Source organism: Stegostoma tigrinum, unplaced genomic scaffold, assembly GCF_030684315.1.
Source record: "Stegostoma tigrinum isolate sSteTig4 unplaced genomic scaffold, sSteTig4.hap1 scaffold_515, whole genome shotgun sequence".
In the NCBI taxonomy this organism is placed as follows: domain Eukaryota; kingdom Metazoa; phylum Chordata; class Chondrichthyes; order Orectolobiformes; family Stegostomatidae; genus Stegostoma; species Stegostoma tigrinum.
In genome coordinates, this window is record NW_026728446.1 from 1,011 (window position 1) to 22,253 (window position 21,243).

Genomic DNA, 21,243 nt, shown 5'->3' on the forward strand with positions numbered 1-21,243 from the left:
TAACTGAAGTATTACCCCTCTACGCTTGCATTCAGTTCCTATTCAGTTAAATAATGGCAAATTTTGAAGTAGTCAACTGGAACTAGGTGTAGAAAGATGAAACACTGGGGAAGTGTGATATTATTTGCCCCAAACATTTAATTCCTAAAGCATGTTACAAGCACCAAGTTGAAGGTGAAGGGCTGAGACCAGGCTTTCAGCCCCTCTCTTCATGTTCAATGTTCACCACACGTCCAATCAAGATGATTTGTTATCGAATCATGAAGTTTTTTGGTCAATTTCTCCTTTTACCCCAATTCAAAGTCAATTCAGACTAACATCACAAATTAAGTCTTTGGTGTCTTCTGTCTGACTGTTTTGTCAACATGCCAAGTGGTACATTCACCCATTAGCGGAGAGAAGCATGCACTTGTTCTAGTGAGTATGTATCAAAGCTACTGAAGCAGTTTCATACTATGCTTCTGCTACTGTATATTAAATTCTGCTCTATGTAATCAATGGAGATAAAAAAAATCAAAGCCAGTCCACACCAGAGAAGTTGCAAACCAATAATGCGTTGTGATAAATGACATTATAATGGTTTCATTCACCAGCCATTTAAGACAATCCCTTAGAATATTAACTTCAAAAAACTCACCAAGTGATTGGTGTGGTTAACCTTAGCCCCATGAGCAACCAGGAAGAGTGCAGCAGCTTCATTGCCAGTCTCCGATGCTCTTTGCATTAGACAATTCCCTAGCAGAGTGAAGTGCAGTTCACTATATTAGAAACCTCTAAACAGTATAGTAGATTGGAAAGTTACCCCATTGAATACTACTTCACATTTAGATAAATAACATCTTAATTTATATTTAACCTCTAGTGTCACAAATTTTATGTACTTAATGTCCTATGAGCAATTTACAAAGAGTCAAGACTATTGTTAAGCTGAAGGTTAGAAACTGAGAAATAATTAAAACAAAATAAGTCACCATTTTAAGAGGCCATACTATACTACATCAAGATGAGGGGAAATAAAAAACCCTTGGTTTCATAGAAGGGTCATACTCAACTCAAAACATTAAGTTTTCCTCTCTGCAGAAGCTGCCTGTCCAGCACTACATTAACTGCATTCTTATCTAACTGACTGTTATTAACCAATTCTATTAAAATCAGTTAAAACCTAAGTGATTAAAGATTTAACTGTATCTTTGGTTTGTTTAGTACATCCTCAAATGGTGTGACCCTTGATCTCTTATATGAAAAAATGTCTGACACTACTTCTCTCACTAACACCTGAAGGTGGACGGAGGCTCCCAAAGCTTGTTTTCAAATAAACCTGGTGTCATATGATTTGACTTTATCCACCCCAGTACCTCCACGTTATTAACTGAATATCTACTACTTGCTAACAAGGCAAATTCTAAAACCTTTTCCGTAAATTGTGATAAGTTTGCTTATAAATATCTGTTGCACACATGCAGTCTGACACTTGTCAGAGACTACAGCTCATGGAGCGTTTTACTATGGGAAGGTTAATACGCTGCAACTATCCGAGCTCTATCTGAACAGAAGCACTTGCTCTTACCACCTGTGTTAGGCACGTCAGTGCAAGTTAATAACCAAATTATTAGGCAGTGTTATAAATGCCCCTTACAAGGCCCTCAAGTTCAGAGGTAGGGGGTCCTGCCACTGTGTTACAAGAACTCCCTTCACAAACTGGCCTCCAACACCAATTGGCAATTACAACATGACTGTGGGCATTCTATGACTCTCGAAAGAGAGTTTCTTCTTGACCAGGGTGTCCCACACATTGAAGTGACAAGTTTACTGTTAGCAACTCAGCAATTTCTCCAGTATATATTCCTATAATTACAATGTAGCACATGCAGATGCAGTGCTCTTGGAAATAATTCCCAACAGAGCTTCTGTACTACAAAGACACAGCCTTGAGAAGTCTTTAAACATTAAAATGCTAATAAAAACAGTGACCAGAGCTTTATTCTGGAAAGCTGTGTGAATAGGTCAGACAGTAAGGAGTTGGTGTGTTCCCTGAACCTGGTGGGGGGTGGACATGGTGGTGTTGGTTGTGCTGGTTTAGTGCGTTGCTTGAATAAAGTAACTTTGGAAAAGCTATATCAGAACTGCTGCAGCTCGAAAAACAGGGTTCACAGAAAAGTCTCTGATGGTTTCATCTGGGTTTTATGAAAATAGTTGCCGACTCCTAACCAAACCTACCCTGTAGACATGACCCGCTATCACTAGTATCCTTACATACAGATGAGGAAGGACACCACTTTGATTGGGACAACACATCCATCCTAGGACAAGCCAAACAGAGACACACACGAGAATTCCTAGAAGCGTGGCATTCCAACCGGAACTCCATCAACAAACACATTGATTTGGAGCCCATCTACCACCCTCTGAGAAAAACAGGGAATGACACCACTAACGCAGGGAAACCTAACCAGATAAATAGAAAGCGGGACATAACACCAGCACTTCAGAGGCTCACTGATGTTACCTAGAATGGTGACGAAACGTCTGAAAACTAACCTTCCAGCTCAGCGAGCAAACTCACATCCAGAACCTCAACCTGAGCTACAAATCTTCTCAAAACTCACTAAACCTACCCTGCCTGAATAACGAGCAGCATGTTGTGGAATAATGGTACTACTCCAATGACAAACATGAAGGGTAATGCTCAAGTTGAGCAGGATGGTTCATAATTGTACTGACAATTTAGTTAACTTCTTAGCACAACATCCTGTTTTTAAATTTATTTCTATTTTATAAACTTTCATATGATTCCGAACTAAAATAATTGTTGTTGATAGTTTCTTCATTTTGGGGTCATTTCGGAATTTAGCAACTTGTGTTTCCAGAAAAAAATCATAATATTTTTCATTACGTTAGAGACCCACTTCAGTTTTAGGGAAAAACTAAAAAAACAAAACCACAACAAGGGAAATATAATGGAGTTTCATAAAAGGGTCATACCTAACTCAAAACATTAACACTGTCTCTCCACAGAAGCTGCCTGACCAGCACTAAACTTGATTAGCTGCACACTCATCTATCCAAGACTGTCGTCAGCTAAGATGAAAATTCACCTCTCAGGGCACAAATTAAACTGATTTTCTCACAAAAAGGTTAGCAAGCCACGGTGACAGTTAACGTGACATTTTAGATCAGATGTTAAACTGTTTATTCAGCTGGACATAACATCCATCTTACTGAAGCAGTTCTACAGTATCCCAGTTTCCAATAATCTGTCAATTTACACTAGTATAATAAACTAACCAAGTTACTAACTTGTACTGTGCTTATATCAGCTACCACATTTCTTCAAAGTACTTTGGGATATCCCAAAAACAAAAGATATAGGAGAAGAAGTAGGCCATTAAGCCCAAAATCTGCTCCACCAATGAGATCATGGTCAACTCGATAATCTTCAAGTGCACTTTCCTGCCTTTATTCCTGTGACTTTAGATTTCTGAATCAGAAGGTGAATCAATTTCAACCTTGAATATACTTAACCAAATTTCTACAGCTCTCTGCAGTAAGAAAGTCCACAAATTCACCACCCTCAAAAATCCTCATGTGACTTCAGTGGGCTACACCTCATTCTGAAATTGTGTCCTGCCCCTAGACTTCCCCAAAAAAAGGGAAAAACAATCTTTTCAAGTCCCCTAAGAATCCCACACTTTCAATAAGGTCTACTCATTCCTCAAAACAGTAATGTGTACAAGCCTAACCTACTCAACCTCTCTTCATAAGACATTCCCTTCATACCCTAGTCCAGCGAAGGTTCATCTGTGGTGTCTCCAATGCTTGCATACCTCTCCTTCAATAATGCGACCAAAGCTGTTCAGTATTCCCAATGTGGTCAAACTAGTACCTTGTATTGTTTTAGCAAGACCTCTATTGTTATAGTCTATTTGCTTTCCCTATTACCTGAACTTAGATGCTAGCTTTTTGTAATTCATGCACGAGAACTTCCAAATCCTTTTGAACTGCAGTTTTCTGAGCTCTCCAATTTAAATAATATTCCACTCCTCTATTCTTCCTGCCAGAGTTCACAACATCAAATTTTCCACATTTGATTCCATCTGCCCAAACTTTTGCTCACTCCCTTAACTTGTGGTGTTTCCCTTTATAGATGACATCCTCACCACTTGTCATCTCAGCTATTTTCATGTCATCCACAAACTTCGTGATAGCACATTTACTTTCCTCATCCAATTGAGGATAAATATTTGTGGTCCCAGCACTGATCCCTCCGGCACTTTACAGATTGCCATTCTGAAAAGTCTGCACATCTCCCAACTCTGGTCTCCTATTAGTTAGCCAATCCACTGTCCATGCTAATATAGCACATGCAATACTATGCACTCTTACTTCAGCAAGTACAGCGTGCATTGCATTTTATCAAACACCTTTTGGACATCAAATAAAGTACCTCTTCTGGTTCACTTATCTATCCTGCTTGCTATTTCAAAAAGAGTGCTAATAAATTTTTCCAAGCAGGATTTCCCTTCAAGGCGCCATACTGACTCTGCTTGGCTAAGTTATGTATTTCTCAATGCTCGACCATTAAAATCCTTTAGAATAGACTAACATTTTCCAAATAACAGATGTTGAGCTGACTGACCTATATTTATGCATTTTTAGTCTCGATCCCCTTTTGAACAGCAAATTATATTTGTTTATGTAACAATTCTCTGACTTGTCTAGAATCTAAAGACTCTTGGAAGATTACTAGGAGCCCACTGTCACTAGAGCTACTTCTTTCACAATCCAAGCATACAGCCCATCAGTTCACTTAGTACATTTCTCCAGTGATAGTGTGCTTATTTCTTCCCCATCCCTTCAGGTTTGGATTAATTAGTATTAATGGAATGCTTTAAAATTGGCCTCCATGGTCAAGAATGAAGCAAAGTGTTTACTCAATTTCTCTGCCATGTCCTGGGCTCTCCATTATTATTTCCTTAGCCTCAGGTTTACATTCACTTTGGCCCTGCTCTTTTTTATATTTCTAAATAAGCAAGCTCTTACTATCCATCTTTAGATTACTTGCTAGTTTTCCCTCAACTTATTCTCATTTTTGGTCATCTTTTGTGGGTTTTTAAATGTTTTCCCAATTCTCTGGTTTACCATTAATTCTGGCCATATTGTATTGGCTAGCTTGGTTTGATTAGAAGCTAAATAATTGCTGCATATATTCTGACACTCCAATGCTTGCATGCATATGCATTGCTTCCCTGGATGAATGCAGCCACATTCAAAGGCTGGCTCGATCCTAAGGTAGAATAATTTTCTCAGCTTTTCCCTGTTTAATGTGGACCTCAACATCACCAGCTTACAGGAGCTGCAGTCTGCAAGGTCTACAGATTACATTAACATCCCCTTTGGCTTTTTTCTGCCGTGAGAAGCCAACTTGTTGCAGTGTACATTACATTCTGGATTACAGCACAGTTTTAAAAAGGGAGGACCAGTCTGTACATATTTAATGTTGCCAGTGTATTTGCTGGTTTCTCACCTTTTGCATCAGGAGCATCTGGATTACTACCCCGCTTAATAAGTTTTGCAGCAAAGCTATTCTCATCAAACGAGGTACCATTCACAACTGGAACGTCATCAAATGGATTCACCGACTGATCAGAGTCTACTGTTATATCCTGGAGTGCTAACCATAGTGCTGTACTTCCTTCATGGTCCTTCAGCTCCAGGTCACATCTGCAAAAATACATGGGCCAAAGACATTTAAAATATTAAAATAAACATGCTGGAATGCACAACACGAATGAAACAATTTCACTTCAAGAATCAAAGCGCTCTCAGAAAAAGCAATGATGAGATTTGTGACTCATACTTACTGTTTACATTGCAGCAGCTGTGTGAAAACATACTCATTGCCTGCCAGTATAGAGGTGTGTAAAGGTGTCCTGTGCAAATGAGGACGAGATCTCAGTAAAAGGAGTTAACAACCAATACATAGCTTTCATATGAACACTACTACACAAGTTAATACACCTAATCCAGAAGTTATCATTTTTTTTTCAACTAAACAATGCCCTCACTAACAAGATGAGGCAGTTTGTTTGTGGCTTCTTCGGAAGGTCATTCTGATCCGAACAGGTTTCAGGATTAAGTTCAGATCTTTATAACCCCAATTCGAAATAAGTGGATGACTCAACTAGATGGTATTGCTACTCATACTACAACCACCACCATAACAACTCAAATAGAATACACAGTTCTCTAGAGGGGCATAGCAGGAAAGAGAGAAGTGTGAAAACATACAAGTGAAGAAATACTGGTAGAACACGCACTTAGTTCAAAATTTATCACAAATACAGGAGGCTGGGTAAGAGAGAAGAGTGTGACAACTGCTGCTCACCGCCCTTTGCTGTCCTGCATGTTTGAATTGGCCGATGCTTCCACCAGTGCTTGTGCAATACGTGCCATTCCCGCCATTGTTTCCACTGAATGCTTTTTAAGACTGTACAAGGCCACGAGGTGAAGAGGTGTCTCCTGCTCTCCATATGTAGCTGCATTCACACGAGCACCATTTCGAATTAGGAAACTAGCTGAAAATTCATCACCTGCATTAAAAAGGAGTCCCAAAATCAGTTTCAAACCTAGACATTATACAAGCCAAACAAATGACAACTTATGAAAAATAGACATGCAATATTTAGCAGAAAAGTATACTATAATGTACAATTAGATTGAAGCAGTTCAACAAGAAACTGCAGGAATACAGTAGTGCTCTATACCATCCAAACAGCAAGAGAAATAAAACAGTGTAAAGACAGAAAAAATGTCAGAATGGTATGTACAGAAACCTATGCAATCAGTATCGCACATTACTAGAAATAGTTGGTGAAAACAATGCTGTAACTGGAGCAAAGAGAATGTTTCATCTACACAGTGAAAGGACAACTTTAGGTTTGAAGTCAAATACACAAATTCATAGTTATCAGAAAGACTTAGCTGCCAGTAGGTAATAGCTAGAACTAGTCTAAGCCCAACTTTCCATTTTAATAGGGTAGATTCACATAGAAATCTTTTACTTTCACAGGAAACTAGTCTGCAAGACAAGTCATTTGGCATAGAAAAACCACTCCATTGCATGAACACAACTCTACTAGTTGCAAACTATACGGTAAATGGAAAAGCCCTGGGGAAAATTGATGCACAGACAGATTTGGATGTTCAGGTCCATTGTACCCTGAAAGTGGCAATGCAGGTCAACAGAGTGGTCAAGGACGCATTTGGATTGCTTTCATTCATCAGACACGGTATGGAGTATAAGAGTTGGCAGGTCATGTTAGAGTTGTATATGGCTTTGGTTTGGCCACATTCAGAATACTGCACACAGTTCTGGTCACCACATTACCAAAAGGACGTGGATGCTTTGGAGCGGGTGCCGAGGAAGTTGACAAGCATGTTGCCTGGTATGGAGGGTGTTAGCTACGAAGAGAGGTTGAGTCGATTAGGATTATTTATGTTAGAAAGACAGAGGTTAAGGGGGGACCCGATTGAGGTCTACAGAATCATGAGGTATAGACAGGGTGGATAGCAAGAAGCTTCCACCACCACTGCGCCCCCCCGCACCCCCCCCCCCCCCCCCACCAAAAAACAGTGAGGGACTCACTTACTAGGAGTTACGATTTCAAGGTGAGAGGGGAAAAGTTTAAGGGAGCTATGTGTGAAAAGTTTTTTTTTTAAGAAAACACAGGATGGCGCATGCCTTGAACACGTTGCTAGAGGTGGGAGAGACAGGCACGCTAGCATCATTTAAGATGTATCTAGACAGATACATGAATGGACAGAGAGCAGAGGAATACAGATCCTTGGGAAATAGGCGACAATAGGTGCAGACAGAGGATCTGGATTGGTGCAGGCTAGGAGGGCCGAAGGGCCTGTTCCTGTGCGGTAATTTTCTTTGCCCTTTGTAAGGCATTCACATTCCAATTTCCTTTCAGCACCCGAGTGTCAATGTTCACCTTCACTTCAACCCAAATAAATCAAAAAAAATTGTACAATGTACCAAAACAGCAAGATCATTCTTTTCTCAGTAAATGCAAGGATAGGAGTGGGATTCATTTGTTTGGCTCAACTAATGTTTAATTTGACACTGTTTGAGGAGGAGTATGGTTTCAGACAGCAACATGGGAATTCCAAAATTTGTGTCAAGTGGGAAATGAATGGTTCTTCAAAATCCCACTGCACCAAGGGACAAGGATCAACATTACAAACCAGAAATTTTAGCTTTTTTTGGGGATGTTTGACAGTCAAACTGATTTTTGTTCACAACACTGAAAATGGTCCAAGCTAGCACTTGGTTGAAGAATGTTAGTCTTTAGAACTGTAACACTTTAAACTACTACAATGTTAAAAGAATTGCGCTTTTCAGCAAGTGCCATAAGTCTATGCTATTACTTCCATCACATCCAATATACCATTCCATTCTTTGCTGCGTGTAATTTTCTAGCTTTTCCATTTATGCAGTTCGTTTTAAATAATCCATTTGGTGGCAACTACATTTTTCTGCTGAACTCCCCTAGTGGCCTGAAAGCACATCCTTAGTGCTTGCCAAATTTGAAGGCTCCACGCCTTCCTGTTACATCATTGAAAGATCAGCTGGGCACAGACACGAATGGCGTCAGTGACCCAGGGGGCATTGATGGAAAACTGTGGAGAGTGCTTGATATCAACCCCTTTCCGGAAGGCAAGTCCCTGTTATCAAAGAATGGCTGTCATTTACAGGAGAAATGCAGCTTGCTTATGCTTGGTTTTTGTTTTAAAATACACTAATTCAACTTAGGGCAGTCAGTAGGCATTACAATTTAGAAATTTTGATACATAACCGCGCAACCATTATTTTTTTCAGGCCGGGAGAACAAAATGTTGAGTCTAAAAGCAGAAAGAAATTAATGACAGAAAACCGTTGATCTGAAATAGCAACACTTTCTCCACGCATGCTGCCTTAATTCCTGAATATTTACGGCTGCTTGTCTCTTTTATAAAAACCAAACACTATATTCCACAACATCAAATGGTTCAAGCCCAGAACAAGACGAAAGTCTCAATTTTTTTTTTACTAAAAAACTGTACAGCATCCCCAGACTCCTCTCCCTTCCACAAGATGGCAATCTGCACTTGCTATATGAGCAACCCTGGATACAGCACGAAAATAATTAGTGCTCCGAGATTTAAATTCAAGCTATTTCTTTGAAGCCATATGCAGAACTTTTACTCAGATAATTAAAAGTTTACCAATACAGGTAACCTCAGGCTGATTCTCAAATCGTAACATAACAGTTTAATATTGCACCAATGCCAAATGAGTAACCAAGACTCACGCAATTGTTCAAATGACAAAAATGATAAATCAAACGCTGGATAGATTGTACATCTGCTTTCATAGTTCGGCAAACTCATCAAGTAGCCAAATCTCAAACTGATGGGCTACCCATCTCATTTTCAAACCACCAAATGCTAAGCCTTTGGCCCTCCATATGCAATACACCAGTTTTTCAAGCTGTTGATTACATCTTCAGCTCATATTAAATCTCCAATCTCTTCTATTCTGTTCATTCAATCCTCATCCCTCTCCCATCACTACCACATTTGTTTTTATTTCCAAGGCATATGTAGACAAACATCAGAAGCAGCCTTGTTCAGTTGTCATCCACCACCAAATATGGCTGGTCTGAATGACACAACAACAGGCCAACCCCACCTCTCTGCCAAACCAACCAGTGCTTCACTAAAGGTCTCCTTCATCCTCTCCAAGTGCAAGGAGCTCACAGGAATTGGGAGTTTGTCACCCAGATGAAGCCTATCCACTCAGCCAGATGTTAAGCCTCTCAACTGTAAGCAAATCACATTCTTGGGTTTTTCATCTCTACCAGTAACACTGTTCTCCCCAAAAAGACAGATTATAATTTTTGGATTGAGAGCCAGCAGCATTGATAACATCACCTTTCTGATATTTATTTTAATTCTCCAGGTAAGTGGGCCTCTCTTACTCAGTTAAAAACCAAAAGAACTGCTTATGTTTATTATTTACAGCATCCACAGAAGTTACTGGAAAATCTCAGCAGGTCTGACAGCATCTGTGAAGAGTAAGTTAAAAAAAACACCGAGTTAGCGTTTCAAGTGCAGTAACCCTTCCTCAGTTCCAGATCCATAACATTAACTGATTTCTTCCCCCCCCCCACCCCCCCCACCCGCCCCTCTTCAAAAGATGCTGCCAGACCTGTTGAGCTTTTTCCAGCAACTTCTGGTTTTCGTTTCCCTCTTTCTTGGTTATACTCATGGCAAGAGCATCTTCAATGTGGTTTTCTCTTCCTCCCCTTACACCCAACCTTAACAGTCACTGCAAAAGTACCACTTTGCTCCTCTTCTCTTCAATTAATGTTAAGTTTTCATGACATCAGCCAGCAAAAAGGATGGGGGCAGCAGGCTTGAGGGGAGAGATGGCCCACTCCTGCTCTTATGTTCCTACACACAACACCAGTAACTACCTCTCAACTCCTCTATTGCTTGTGTACTACTTGTCTAACATCCAATATTAGATTAGCCACAATTTCTGCCTATTTTGATATAGTACCTTCAAAATAAAAGGAAGTCAGGAGCATTAAAGCTAAGTGATGATACAAATCAAATCTTCTAGTCAGTGACCTCATTAGAAAAGGCACATATTAATATGTAACAAAGGTCAATTTTTCATTCAAATTTTTGAGGGAGAGAAGAGTGGATCTAAGACCGGTGTTTTAACTTGAGAAATTATGATGGTCCGAGAGACAGCTGCTAAAGTGGACTGGAACGTTAGATTGTGGGATAAACCAGTAGAGATAGTGGCAGACATTAAGGGCATTTTCAGAAAACTCAGAAGAGGTACATCACATTGAAAATGAAAGAAAGACTCCAAGAAAAGAATGCACCATTTACGGCCAAAAAAACCTAAACCAAAAAAAGCCAATAATTCCATAAAAGATGAGTGGCATATCAGAAGATGTGACGACATATGGAAGAGGCAAAAAGATGAATAAGGTTGGAGAAATTAAAGTCTAGAGAAGACTAACTGGAAGCATTAAAAAACCCTTCTAAAATGGTATTTTAAAGGAAAAAGGAGAAGTAAAGTCAGCACCAGTTTTCTGGGTAATTAAGTGGGAAGGAAGAAATGGCAGGCAAATTGAGCAGATATTTTGCATGGTCTTCATTTCAGGAAAGGTTAAAAATTTCAGCAGTAATTTGGTTAAATTTAAAACCTAATTCCTTAAATTCTGGAAAGGTTTCATTTGATTGGAAAATAGCAAATGTGATTTCCCTGTTCAAGGAAGGAGGACAGAAAACAGAAACCATAGCCTTAGGAAATCTCAAATGCAACCAAGCATAGTCAACATGGTTGACAGGACAATCATGTCGGATTAACTTTCTTGGGTTTCTATTTGCAGTAGCAGCAAGCACCGTGGATAAAGGGAACTCTGGTCTCCTTATGATAAGATATATTTACATCAGGCGTTCAGACGAGGTTCATTCGACTGACACTTGGGGAATTTTAGGGAGAGGTGAGAAACTTGACTTGAGAAAAGTTTAGACAGGCTTTGATCCATTGTAGCTTAGAACAATAACAGGATGATTTTACCGAGACAAAAGATCCTGAATTAATGTTTGTGTTTGTGGGAATGACTAGAACTAAGGGACAGTTTTGGGGAAGAAAAACAGCATCTTCCATTTAAGATTAGACATGCAACTATTTCTCAGAAGAGTGAAAATCTTTGAAACACTGCCTCTGCAAAGTCACGAATTTCTTAAGACAGATCAATAACTTGACTCAGATTATTGGACGTAGGTGTGAATATAGAGTTGGTGTCATGAACAGATTGACCATGATCTTAATTAATAACTGAACAGACTCAAACCGGTTGAACAGCCTACTCCTGCACCTCATATTTTTTTCCCCCCCAGAAGAGATCTCAATAACTTAGCTACTCAGATCATGTTATCCTTGCCTTCTCTCAACACATCCTGAAGCACAAAAATCGCCACTCAGACTTTGACTTTGTACATACCTCAACTGGGACAATGCTCCCCAGCCAATATCTATCATTAACAAACAGCTTAAAGTCACAAATACTTTGTGGCTGAAGAGTTCTCCTGTGCATCCTACAGTGATCCAACTCCAATACAGCAATCTCTCCTCCTTTAAAGGAGCATTGTAAACTAAATTCTTGGACCAAACTCGTAGTTCTCCCTCTCAAGTTAAGCCTTCTTTCATTCCATGTACGAGGGGTAGAAGGAACATCATCCCTGCCCCTTTCCAAGGTGCCCCAAAGGCCCCAGTGTTAAGCCATGGCAAAAGGACAGATGCTGACAGGTTCAGAATCTTTGGAGGATGACGACTTCTGTATCCTCCAAACACAAGGATGGAACAGGAAACCACTTCATTTGTTCTTTGACCTCATCACATGATTCATCAAAACTGAATGTGGGAAATTTATATTGGCACAACTTGACTGGAGAGATTGTGGTCATAAATCATGCCTCACTGTTGTATGAGAAAGAAAGGGACAGAACAGTGGTGGGAGAAGGATGTGGCAGGAGAAAGAAGGGCAGAAAGAGGGAGAGAGAGAGAGAGAGAGAGAGTGGGGGAAAAAGAAGAGATGGCTTCGTACATAACACTATTTTCAAGCTGCAAAACCTATCTAGTGTTTCAGTTATAGCTACCAGACTTCCATTTCAGCTTACAGCCCACAAAATTGTGTGAACTCTTTCATCATGAAGAGCTTAAAAAAAGGCACAAAATTGCAAGGCAGAAGGAATGAGTAGACAGCTTGCCCTTAGGCAGATCACTACCACACATATGAAGTCACGAGTTCAAAAGAGCAGTGTGCACAAAACCAGCTTAAACAAATACAGCTTTAGGGGACTTGGTGGTGTTGTGTGAATATTACTGGACAAATGATCCAGCAGCACAAGATGCTCTAGGGACCTGGGTTCAAATCTCACCACGATAGCTGATACTAGTTAACTGAATTCAAATTCTAGAATACAAAGCTAGTCAGTGATGGCAATCCTGAGAACTGTCATAAAAATCCCTCTTTCATGTCCTTTTCAAAAAGGAATCTGCATTCTGTGACTAGTCTGGCTTAAGCCTGACTCTAAAATGCACAAAAAATGTAATTTACATCTTAACTGCCCTCACTAATTAAGAAAACCCACAAAATGCTTATCTTGACAATTTAAAAAAGGTATTATGGGCAGCACAGTGGCTCAGCAGTTAGCACTGTTGCCTCACAGCACCGAGGACCCCATTGTGATTCCAGCCTCAGGCAAACGTGTGGAGATTGCACCACCAAGGCCATCACCCCCCTATAAAGTCTCAAATTCACTTGCGTAGAAGGCCATCAGCATCAAATAACCACAACCAAGCAAGGAATTAGCAATCTGGATGCAAGAGTGGGGAGAAAAGTGAAAAGTGCAGAGAAACTTTCACTGCAATCTGTAGAAGTAGCAGCTAGAATAGCACAAATTTGTATGTTTACTTAACATCAAGCCGTACTCAACTTGGAGGTCACAATGCAATTTCAACTGCAGGTTTCCACAATATTTTTCAAAAGATCTATTTGCAACATCACCCAAAGGCACTTTATCCTGTCTCCCACAACCAGATTCAGGAGGAGTTTACAGAATTCTCACCTAGCTATTCAGGCTCAAAAACAGAAAAGCTTAGTAAAAATAAAAACAATGGGATCAGAGTACAGAAAAACCTTTATGGTGTAATTTTAATATTTCAGGCACATTCAGCTTCGAAATTAAAAGAATTCAATATCTTCATTGCTTTAAGACTCATGCACATCCACACTCCGCAACTGAACAAAGTACCAAGTTTGTGCAAGGTATCTTGGCTTTCATACCTAGTTTCCACATTCTACTAGTCTTGTAGCTTAATTCTTTCACATTGCATTACCATAACAATCTCAGAATTTTACCTAGATAACAAGGCATAGAGCTGGATGAACACAGCAGGCCAAGCAGCATCTTAGGAGCAGGAAAGCTGACGTTTCAGGCCTAGACCCATCTTCAGAAATGGGGGGAGGATAGGGGGGTTTTGAAATAAATAGGGAGAGGGAGGTGGAGGTGGATCAAAGATGGATAGAGAAGATGATGATACATGGAGAGGAGACAGGCAAGTCTGAGAGGCAGGGATGGAGCCAGTAGAGGTCAGCGTAGGAGAGGTAGGGAGGGGATATGGTCGGTCCAGGGGGAAGGATGAAGGTGGTAGGTAGATGGGGGTGTGGCTTGAGGTGGGAGGGGCGAGGACAAGCTGGGCTGGCTTTGGGATGCAGCAGGGGGTGGGGAGATTTTGAAGCTTGTGAAATCCGCGCCCCTCATGGGAGCATGAGGAGCTCGAACAGTTCATTCACTTCAACAGCTTCCACCCCAACCTTAAGTTCACCCCAGACCATCTCTAACACCTCTCTCATTTTCCTGGATCTCTGCCTCCATCTCAGGCAACCACTTAGAAACCGATACCCATTTTAAGCCCACTGACTCCCACAGCTACCTAGAATACACCTCCTCCCATCCACCTTCCTGCAAAAATGCCATCCCCCTATTCCCAATTCCTTCGCCGCATCTGATCCCAGGATGGGGCATTCCACTCCCGAACATCTGACGTCCTCGTTTTTCCAAGGACTGCAACATTACCCACCCCCAGCCCCCCAAATGTGTCACCCGCATTTCCTGCGACTCATTCCTCACACCCCATCCCTGCAATTTAAACAAAAAAAACCCCTCATCCTCACATACCACCCCAACGTCTGCATATAATGCATCATCCTCCGACACTTCTGCCATCTGCAATCTGACCCCAAAGACATTTTATCCCTCGCCACCCTTGTCTGCTTTCCAGAGAGACCACACTATTTGTGACTCCCTTGTCCGCTCCACACTCCCCTCCTGCCCCACCATACCCAGCACTTTGCCCTGCAACCACAAGTGCTACACCTGCTCTTACACCTCCTCCCTCACCCCCATCCCAGGCCCCAAGACGACCTTCCACAAACAGATGATGTTCACCTGCTAATGAGGTATACTGCATCCGCTGTTCTCATTGTGGCCTCCTTTACATCAAGGAAACCAAGTGGAGGATTGGGGACCCCTTTGCGAACACCTACGCTCAGTTCACAATAAACAACTGCACCTCCCAGTTGCGAACCATTTCAACTCCCCCTCCCATTCCTCAGACGGCATGTCCATCCTGGGCCTCCTGTAATGCCACACCGATGCCACCCGAAGATTACAGGAACAGCAACTCATTCCACTTAGGAACCCTGCAGCCCAATGTTATCAATGTGGATTTCACAAGCTTCAAAACCTCCCCTCCCCCCAGTGCATCCCAAAACCAGCCCAGTTCATCCCCACCCTCCTATCCTGTCCTTCCTCCCACCTACCCCCTCATCCCAACTCAAGCCTCACCCATTTCCTTCCTCCTAATCTCATCCCGCCCCTTTGACCTGTCTGTCCCCCCTGGACTGACCAATCCCCTCCCCTACCTACACTCACCTTTACTGGCTCCATCCCCGCCTCTTTGACCTGTCTGTCTCCTCCCACCTATCTTCTCCTTTATCCATCTTTCATCTGCCTCCCCCTCTCTCCCTATTTGTTTCCGAACCCTCTACCCCTCCCCCATTTCTGAAGGGCCCAAAACTTCAGATTTCCTGCTCGGCCTGCTGTATTCATCCAGCTCTACACCTGGTTATCTCTGATTGTCCAACATCTGCAGTTCCTATTACATCTAACTTTACCTGGCTTTCAAAGTCATTCATCTGAAGTGTTAACCATGCAGCTTCCCCCACATATGTCAGTTAACCTGCAGAGTGTTCCCAATGTTTTCAGTTTGAGATTTCAAGCCTTTCCGGACATTTGTTTCTTTACTTGCACCACAAATAAATTTGCCAATTTGCAAAGTCTGAATCAGAAAATTGTAATTTTTGACATTAAACTGAATCATTCAATGCTGACAAGCCACTGTCACATTTAGAGTGTGTAGTGAACACAAGAAGTGGAAAATCTTGCAAGCTATTTGTGCTATCAATATATTGATCTTAACACCTTGCCATCACTTTACCTCTTTGGATAGCTTTGTGAAGCAAACTCCAGCCATTCTTATCAACCATATCAACATCTGCCTTGTTATTAACCAACGTGGTTGCAATGCTTTCCAGCTGTCGAGACAGTGCCAGATCCAAGGCCAGGTCTCCATTATCATCAAGTTCATTCAGTTTACCAGGCAACTGTAAAATGTAGTAATAAACAAACAAACAGCAAGAGCAAAAGAAAAACATTAATGTCAACAGCCAACAGGAAAAAAGACCCTACGTCATTACACCAAATCTAATGATCTGGAAAACTACAGCTGGTGATATTACCATACAAAAAAATTATTTCACAGTTTTTAAAAAAAAGCTTTGCGAGGTGGTGATCTGTCTCAATGAGAAATTTCTTGGAGAAGAGTTTCAGTTACAAGAAAAAAATGACTTTAAAAAAGGGTACAGGATCCAACTATATAGATCAACATGTTCAAACTAGAGCTCAGGGGTCACAAGCTCAGATGATCAGCTTACCAGGTAGCTGTTCTGCTATCCATTGTTCCTGTCCAGTTTGTCTTATTATACTATGAAGAGTTGAGTTTTAGATAGGGCAGTTTCTTAAGAAACTTAATTCAGTACATCAAGATTAGTAAAGGCAATTAATGTTAAATATGTATACATGTCTTCGTAAGTTGAACTAAGAGGTTCCAGAGCTTACAATAAACCAATGAAGGTAAAGAAAATTTGCTCCTGGTAGAGAATTCCTAAATAAATTGCCTTCAATTTGTAGTGGATATTTAAATCTCAGCGTTCCTGCAGTTGTAGGATTTTTTTTTGCAAAAAAAATCTACAAAGCAAGTGCTCTATTTTCAAAGCCCATGTCATGCTTGAGGAATGAGGCAAAAGGGTTCTCCAAAAGTTACATATGTAAACATTTGAAAAAAGATTTACATGGTGAGGAACCCTGAAGGAAAGTCTTCTGCACATTTCTTTAGTTAGAAGACGACACCTACCTGGGAGTCCATCGCAATGAGGTAGAGAAATACAACATCTTCTCTTTCGACTTTGATGGCTTTATGCAAAGGGTATTCCGTCTTTGATTTAATCATTTTATACAGCAAAGGTGCAGTCATGCTACTGAAGTCATCTTTCCGCAGATCATCCTGGACAAAACACCAAAAGCACTAGTTTTGTTTTCAAGAGGAGTAGAAAATCATTCCAAAAGGGACCATTTTCATTGTGTATCAGCTGATACTTCTCTGCATACATAAAAGCTACTTTCACAACGATACATGTCTATAGTCCTCATTGTTGAAATGTCTAATACACAGTTTATAAGGGGCAGTAGAAAAACTGGAAAGTAGAAAGTCAAAGAGATAGGTTGTAATGCAGATGTTCAAGCATAATGAAGTGATTGGAGAGAAAGAATAAAATAATTTTTAAGAAACAAATAGTAGTACAATCTGAAAGGGTGGTGGAAATCAAAGTGAATAAATTGGATGGGCACTGAAGAGAAATTTTCTGAGCTACACGGATAGATCATGGAGGGTGGGGAGGTGGGATTGCTCTTTAAAAAAAAAAGAGGACCAGCATAGACTTGAGAGATCAAAAAGCCATAATGACTAACTTGAGACACACACACACACACGTACACGAATCATTCTGTGACTGTTTATGGTTTCATTGTTGTTGGTGACATGTTTGATGAATGCCTGCAGTGAGCATGTTGACAGCTAAAGCTAGGAGAAAATAATGCACTGTAAAAATTCATTGACCAGGCCTAGGCATCACTGTCAAGGTTCGAACTTAAAATCGCCATCTTTTTGAGGACAATTGGAGACGACCAATGAGCCACCTTATTCAAAACAAAGTAGCTTGCACAGGCCACTTTCAAGGACAGGCAATCATGCAGTGTTAAAGTGTGGAGCTGGAGGAACACAGCTGGCCAGGTAGCAGTGGAGCAGGAAAGTTGACATTTCGGGTGGGGACCCTGCCTCAAAAAACGACAACTTTCCTGCGCCTCTGATGCTTCCTGGCCCACTGTGTTCCTCCAGTTGCACGCTTCTCGTATTCTAGTACTTGCAGTTCTTAATGACTGAAAATGATTTTACATACCATTCACCAAACCAGAAAATGTTTCCTTCCCAAGGATGCTGGCAAACCAAATTGGTACTCAGACAACAATTCAGCAGTTTCATCACCACCAGTATTAACTTTCATTACTGATGAACCATATTAAATAGAATTTAAATCCTTTTGTGGTATTTAAAGTATGCGCTTTTGGTTGAAATCTCAAGGCCTCTCAATGCTGATCATTACCACAACCATACTGTTACTGTAGCCCTTATAGGTTACAGCTTGAAAATCTTAAGGTATTCCTCCACAGTTCAATTCAAAAAAAGGATTTAGTTGCACATAACACATTTTAGGCACCCTGTGATCACAAAAGTCATGACAAAAACTTTTTTTGGAAAAAGAACATGCACTTAAGATTCAAGACCTTCAAAAGAATTTCCATCATCATCTTGCAACACATTACCTTTATTGCGAAAGATGGAAACTGAAATTCCAGTGAGAGAGATTGAGGACAAAGAAAAGAAAATGGCATGTAATCAACTTACATTTGGACCTGCAAATTATGTTCAAAACTAATTGCACCTTTGTTACAGTGCAAGGTCATTTGGTATTGCTACAGCAGAGTATAAAAAAGTTTTTTTGGAATAGCAAAAGAAATTGCTGACAAAACAAGCATGTTTTCCCAGCTCAAACATGAGGGACACATTTTACATGTGCCTAAGCAGTCAATCCTCATTTTTGAGGCTGATGGAGGGACAAATATTCAGCAATATCTAGTTGAACTTAAAATAGTACCAAGCACTCATTAACATTCAACTGAATAGTTAGGAGGGGCCATCCATTCTATGTTGGATCCAAAGGGATCTTAAAGAGGTATGGAAACTAAAACTGTATCAATCTCTACTCTGAGATCAATGAACACAGAAGATCAAACTAAAAGCTTTTTGGGAAGATATAAATCAATCCAGTTACTGATCACTTTAACCAGCACAGACTCTGCACAATGCCATGTCTAACATTCATATCATTTTTAATGTCTACCTTTAATTCTCCCAGAATTAATAACTCTAAGTGAACCATCCTTCCAAATAGCAAAATGAAAGAATCTCGGCTGAGCGTTTTACACCAAATTTGCATAATTTAAAACAAACTTCTTCAAAACGTGTTGGATGAATTGGAGTCAGCAAAGTGAGTTATATCATTACTGAAGAAAGGCACGTTTCACTCTAGGAATCAGCTATAGCACTGAGCACACTAGTTACTGCACAGGGGTTCTTCATCTCCCCCCCCACCCCAACCACAAATTCACTTGCAGCACAACACCTTTCTCAAACTAGTCATCCATACCACAGGGTTTTCCCCAGTCAGTCAATTACATCAATTGTGGCACATGGAATTCCTATATTGACCACTGGATACTACAGAATTGTGCAAACAAGGAACTTGTCCCTTTAATCTGCTGGAGTCAAACCCTGAGTGGAAATTCTGATGCCAGAATTGACCTCAACTAATTCTTCAGTTTTGTTTGGGGCGGGGGGGGGTTGTGGAAGGAAGAAAGAGGGCAGGTTTCAAAATAAACACACTTCTTTCAATGTTCCTCATGTAGATCACTACAGCTCAAATCAAGGGAGACAAAAACAAAAACTAGTAAACAGCTTGCCTCCCAGCTCGTCAATTTGGAAAGTGACAAACTGCATTTTTAAGTCACCTGGAAGGTTTGTCATCAACAACATTTGTCAAATATCTCTGACCAATTTGAAAACCAATGTGCTAACAAATATAGCTTAGGTTCTTAGTTTTTGCATTGATTTACATGCAAATCTGAAACTCTTGGAACATTGCTACAAAAGTGCTATATATATGCGCAAAACTAACTCACCCAATGGCTGGCAATAATCTCAGAACAGTAGTTCAACAACGTAGTTGCACTTAGCTCCTCTGCAGTCTGATAGAAGCGAATACAGTTCCTAACATTAACGAGTGACATTACTCCTTTTTCACACCTGTCAATGGGAAGCACAGACATCAATACACATTGTACACGTACAGAATACATTGAAAAATCTTGCATTATCACCAGGAAATAGGATGCTAGCATACACAAATTACGATCCCTGGTTACACAGATTGGTTATACACACACCTAAACAGGAGTACCTTGTCAAAAGCACCCTCATCCCCTCAACAGTAACCTCTTAGCTCAGATCAAACAGTTGCTTTTTCTTTGCATTTGAGCAAAAGATGTCAGAGTATAGGTAAATCACATTACACAAATTGTTTTCATAGTTAAGGTTCCCAGAAAGGATAATTCCATCGTTAAAAGACTAGATGAGAGTACAGAATGAAGTGAATGCAATATAAAAAGACTGAAGATATTTTTACCCAAAAAGGTGCTGCATGTATATTCGTGAGTAAGGTCAGCACATGCAGGGTCAGGGGACAAGTAATAATACAATTAAGTCAACTAAATTACAAAACTAAAAACTATTGGGATTAAACAGTAACTGCTTAGAATGAATAAAATCCTTCCTGTTGCCATTCTGAGGCATGAGCATCACTGCCTGACCAGCATTCATTGTCCAGCTCCAGTTTCCTTTGAGAAGGTGGTGCTGAACAGCCTTTTTGAACTGTTGCGGAACACCTGGTGTAGGTAGATTTCCCAATACCTTTAGGAGGGAATTCTAGGATTTAGACCCAGCAAATGAAGGAACAGTGATACATTTTCAAGTCAGGATAGTGAGTTGCTTGGACAGAATTAAAAGGTGGTCACGTTCCCACGTATCTGCTGGCCTTGTCCTTCTAAAGTGAAAGGGTTTGGAAGGTGATGCCAAAGGAGCCTCTGAATTTCTGCAGTACACTTTGTAATGACTACACTGCCGTGAGGGCCAGTGGAAAGTGGACGTAGTTCCAATCAAGCACGTTGTGTCTTGGAGCGTGTCATGCTTGAACGTTGTTGGAGCTGCACTCATTCAAGGAAGTGGGAGTATTTGATCACATTTCTGACTTGTATTTTGTAGATGGTGGTCAGGCTTTTTTTTGGGGGGGGGGGGGGGGGGGGTGGTGGGTGGGG

General features: G+C 40.7%; 1 protein-coding gene across 1 annotated transcript in view; it reads right to left on the reverse strand.

Moving 5' to 3' along the window:
* Window positions 1-637: 637 nt before the first annotated feature.
* Window positions 638-21,243, reverse strand: part of LOC132208711 (rabankyrin-5-like) — a gene marked incomplete at its 3' end in the record, with an annotated part of 39,824 nt that continues 19,218 nt past the window's right edge. The window contains exons 5-11 of the mRNA XM_059644104.1: window positions 20,053-20,176; window positions 17,111-17,260; window positions 16,136-16,301; window positions 6,386-6,590; window positions 5,862-5,930; window positions 5,525-5,721; window positions 638-735 (exon numbers count right to left, since the gene is read on the reverse strand). Coding sequence (XP_059500087.1) covers window positions 638-735; window positions 5,525-5,721; window positions 5,862-5,930; window positions 6,386-6,590; window positions 16,136-16,301; window positions 17,111-17,260; window positions 20,053-20,176 — 1,009 coding nt within the window. The remainder of the gene's footprint in view (window positions 736-5,524; window positions 5,722-5,861; window positions 5,931-6,385; window positions 6,591-16,135; window positions 16,302-17,110; window positions 17,261-20,052; window positions 20,177-21,243) is intronic.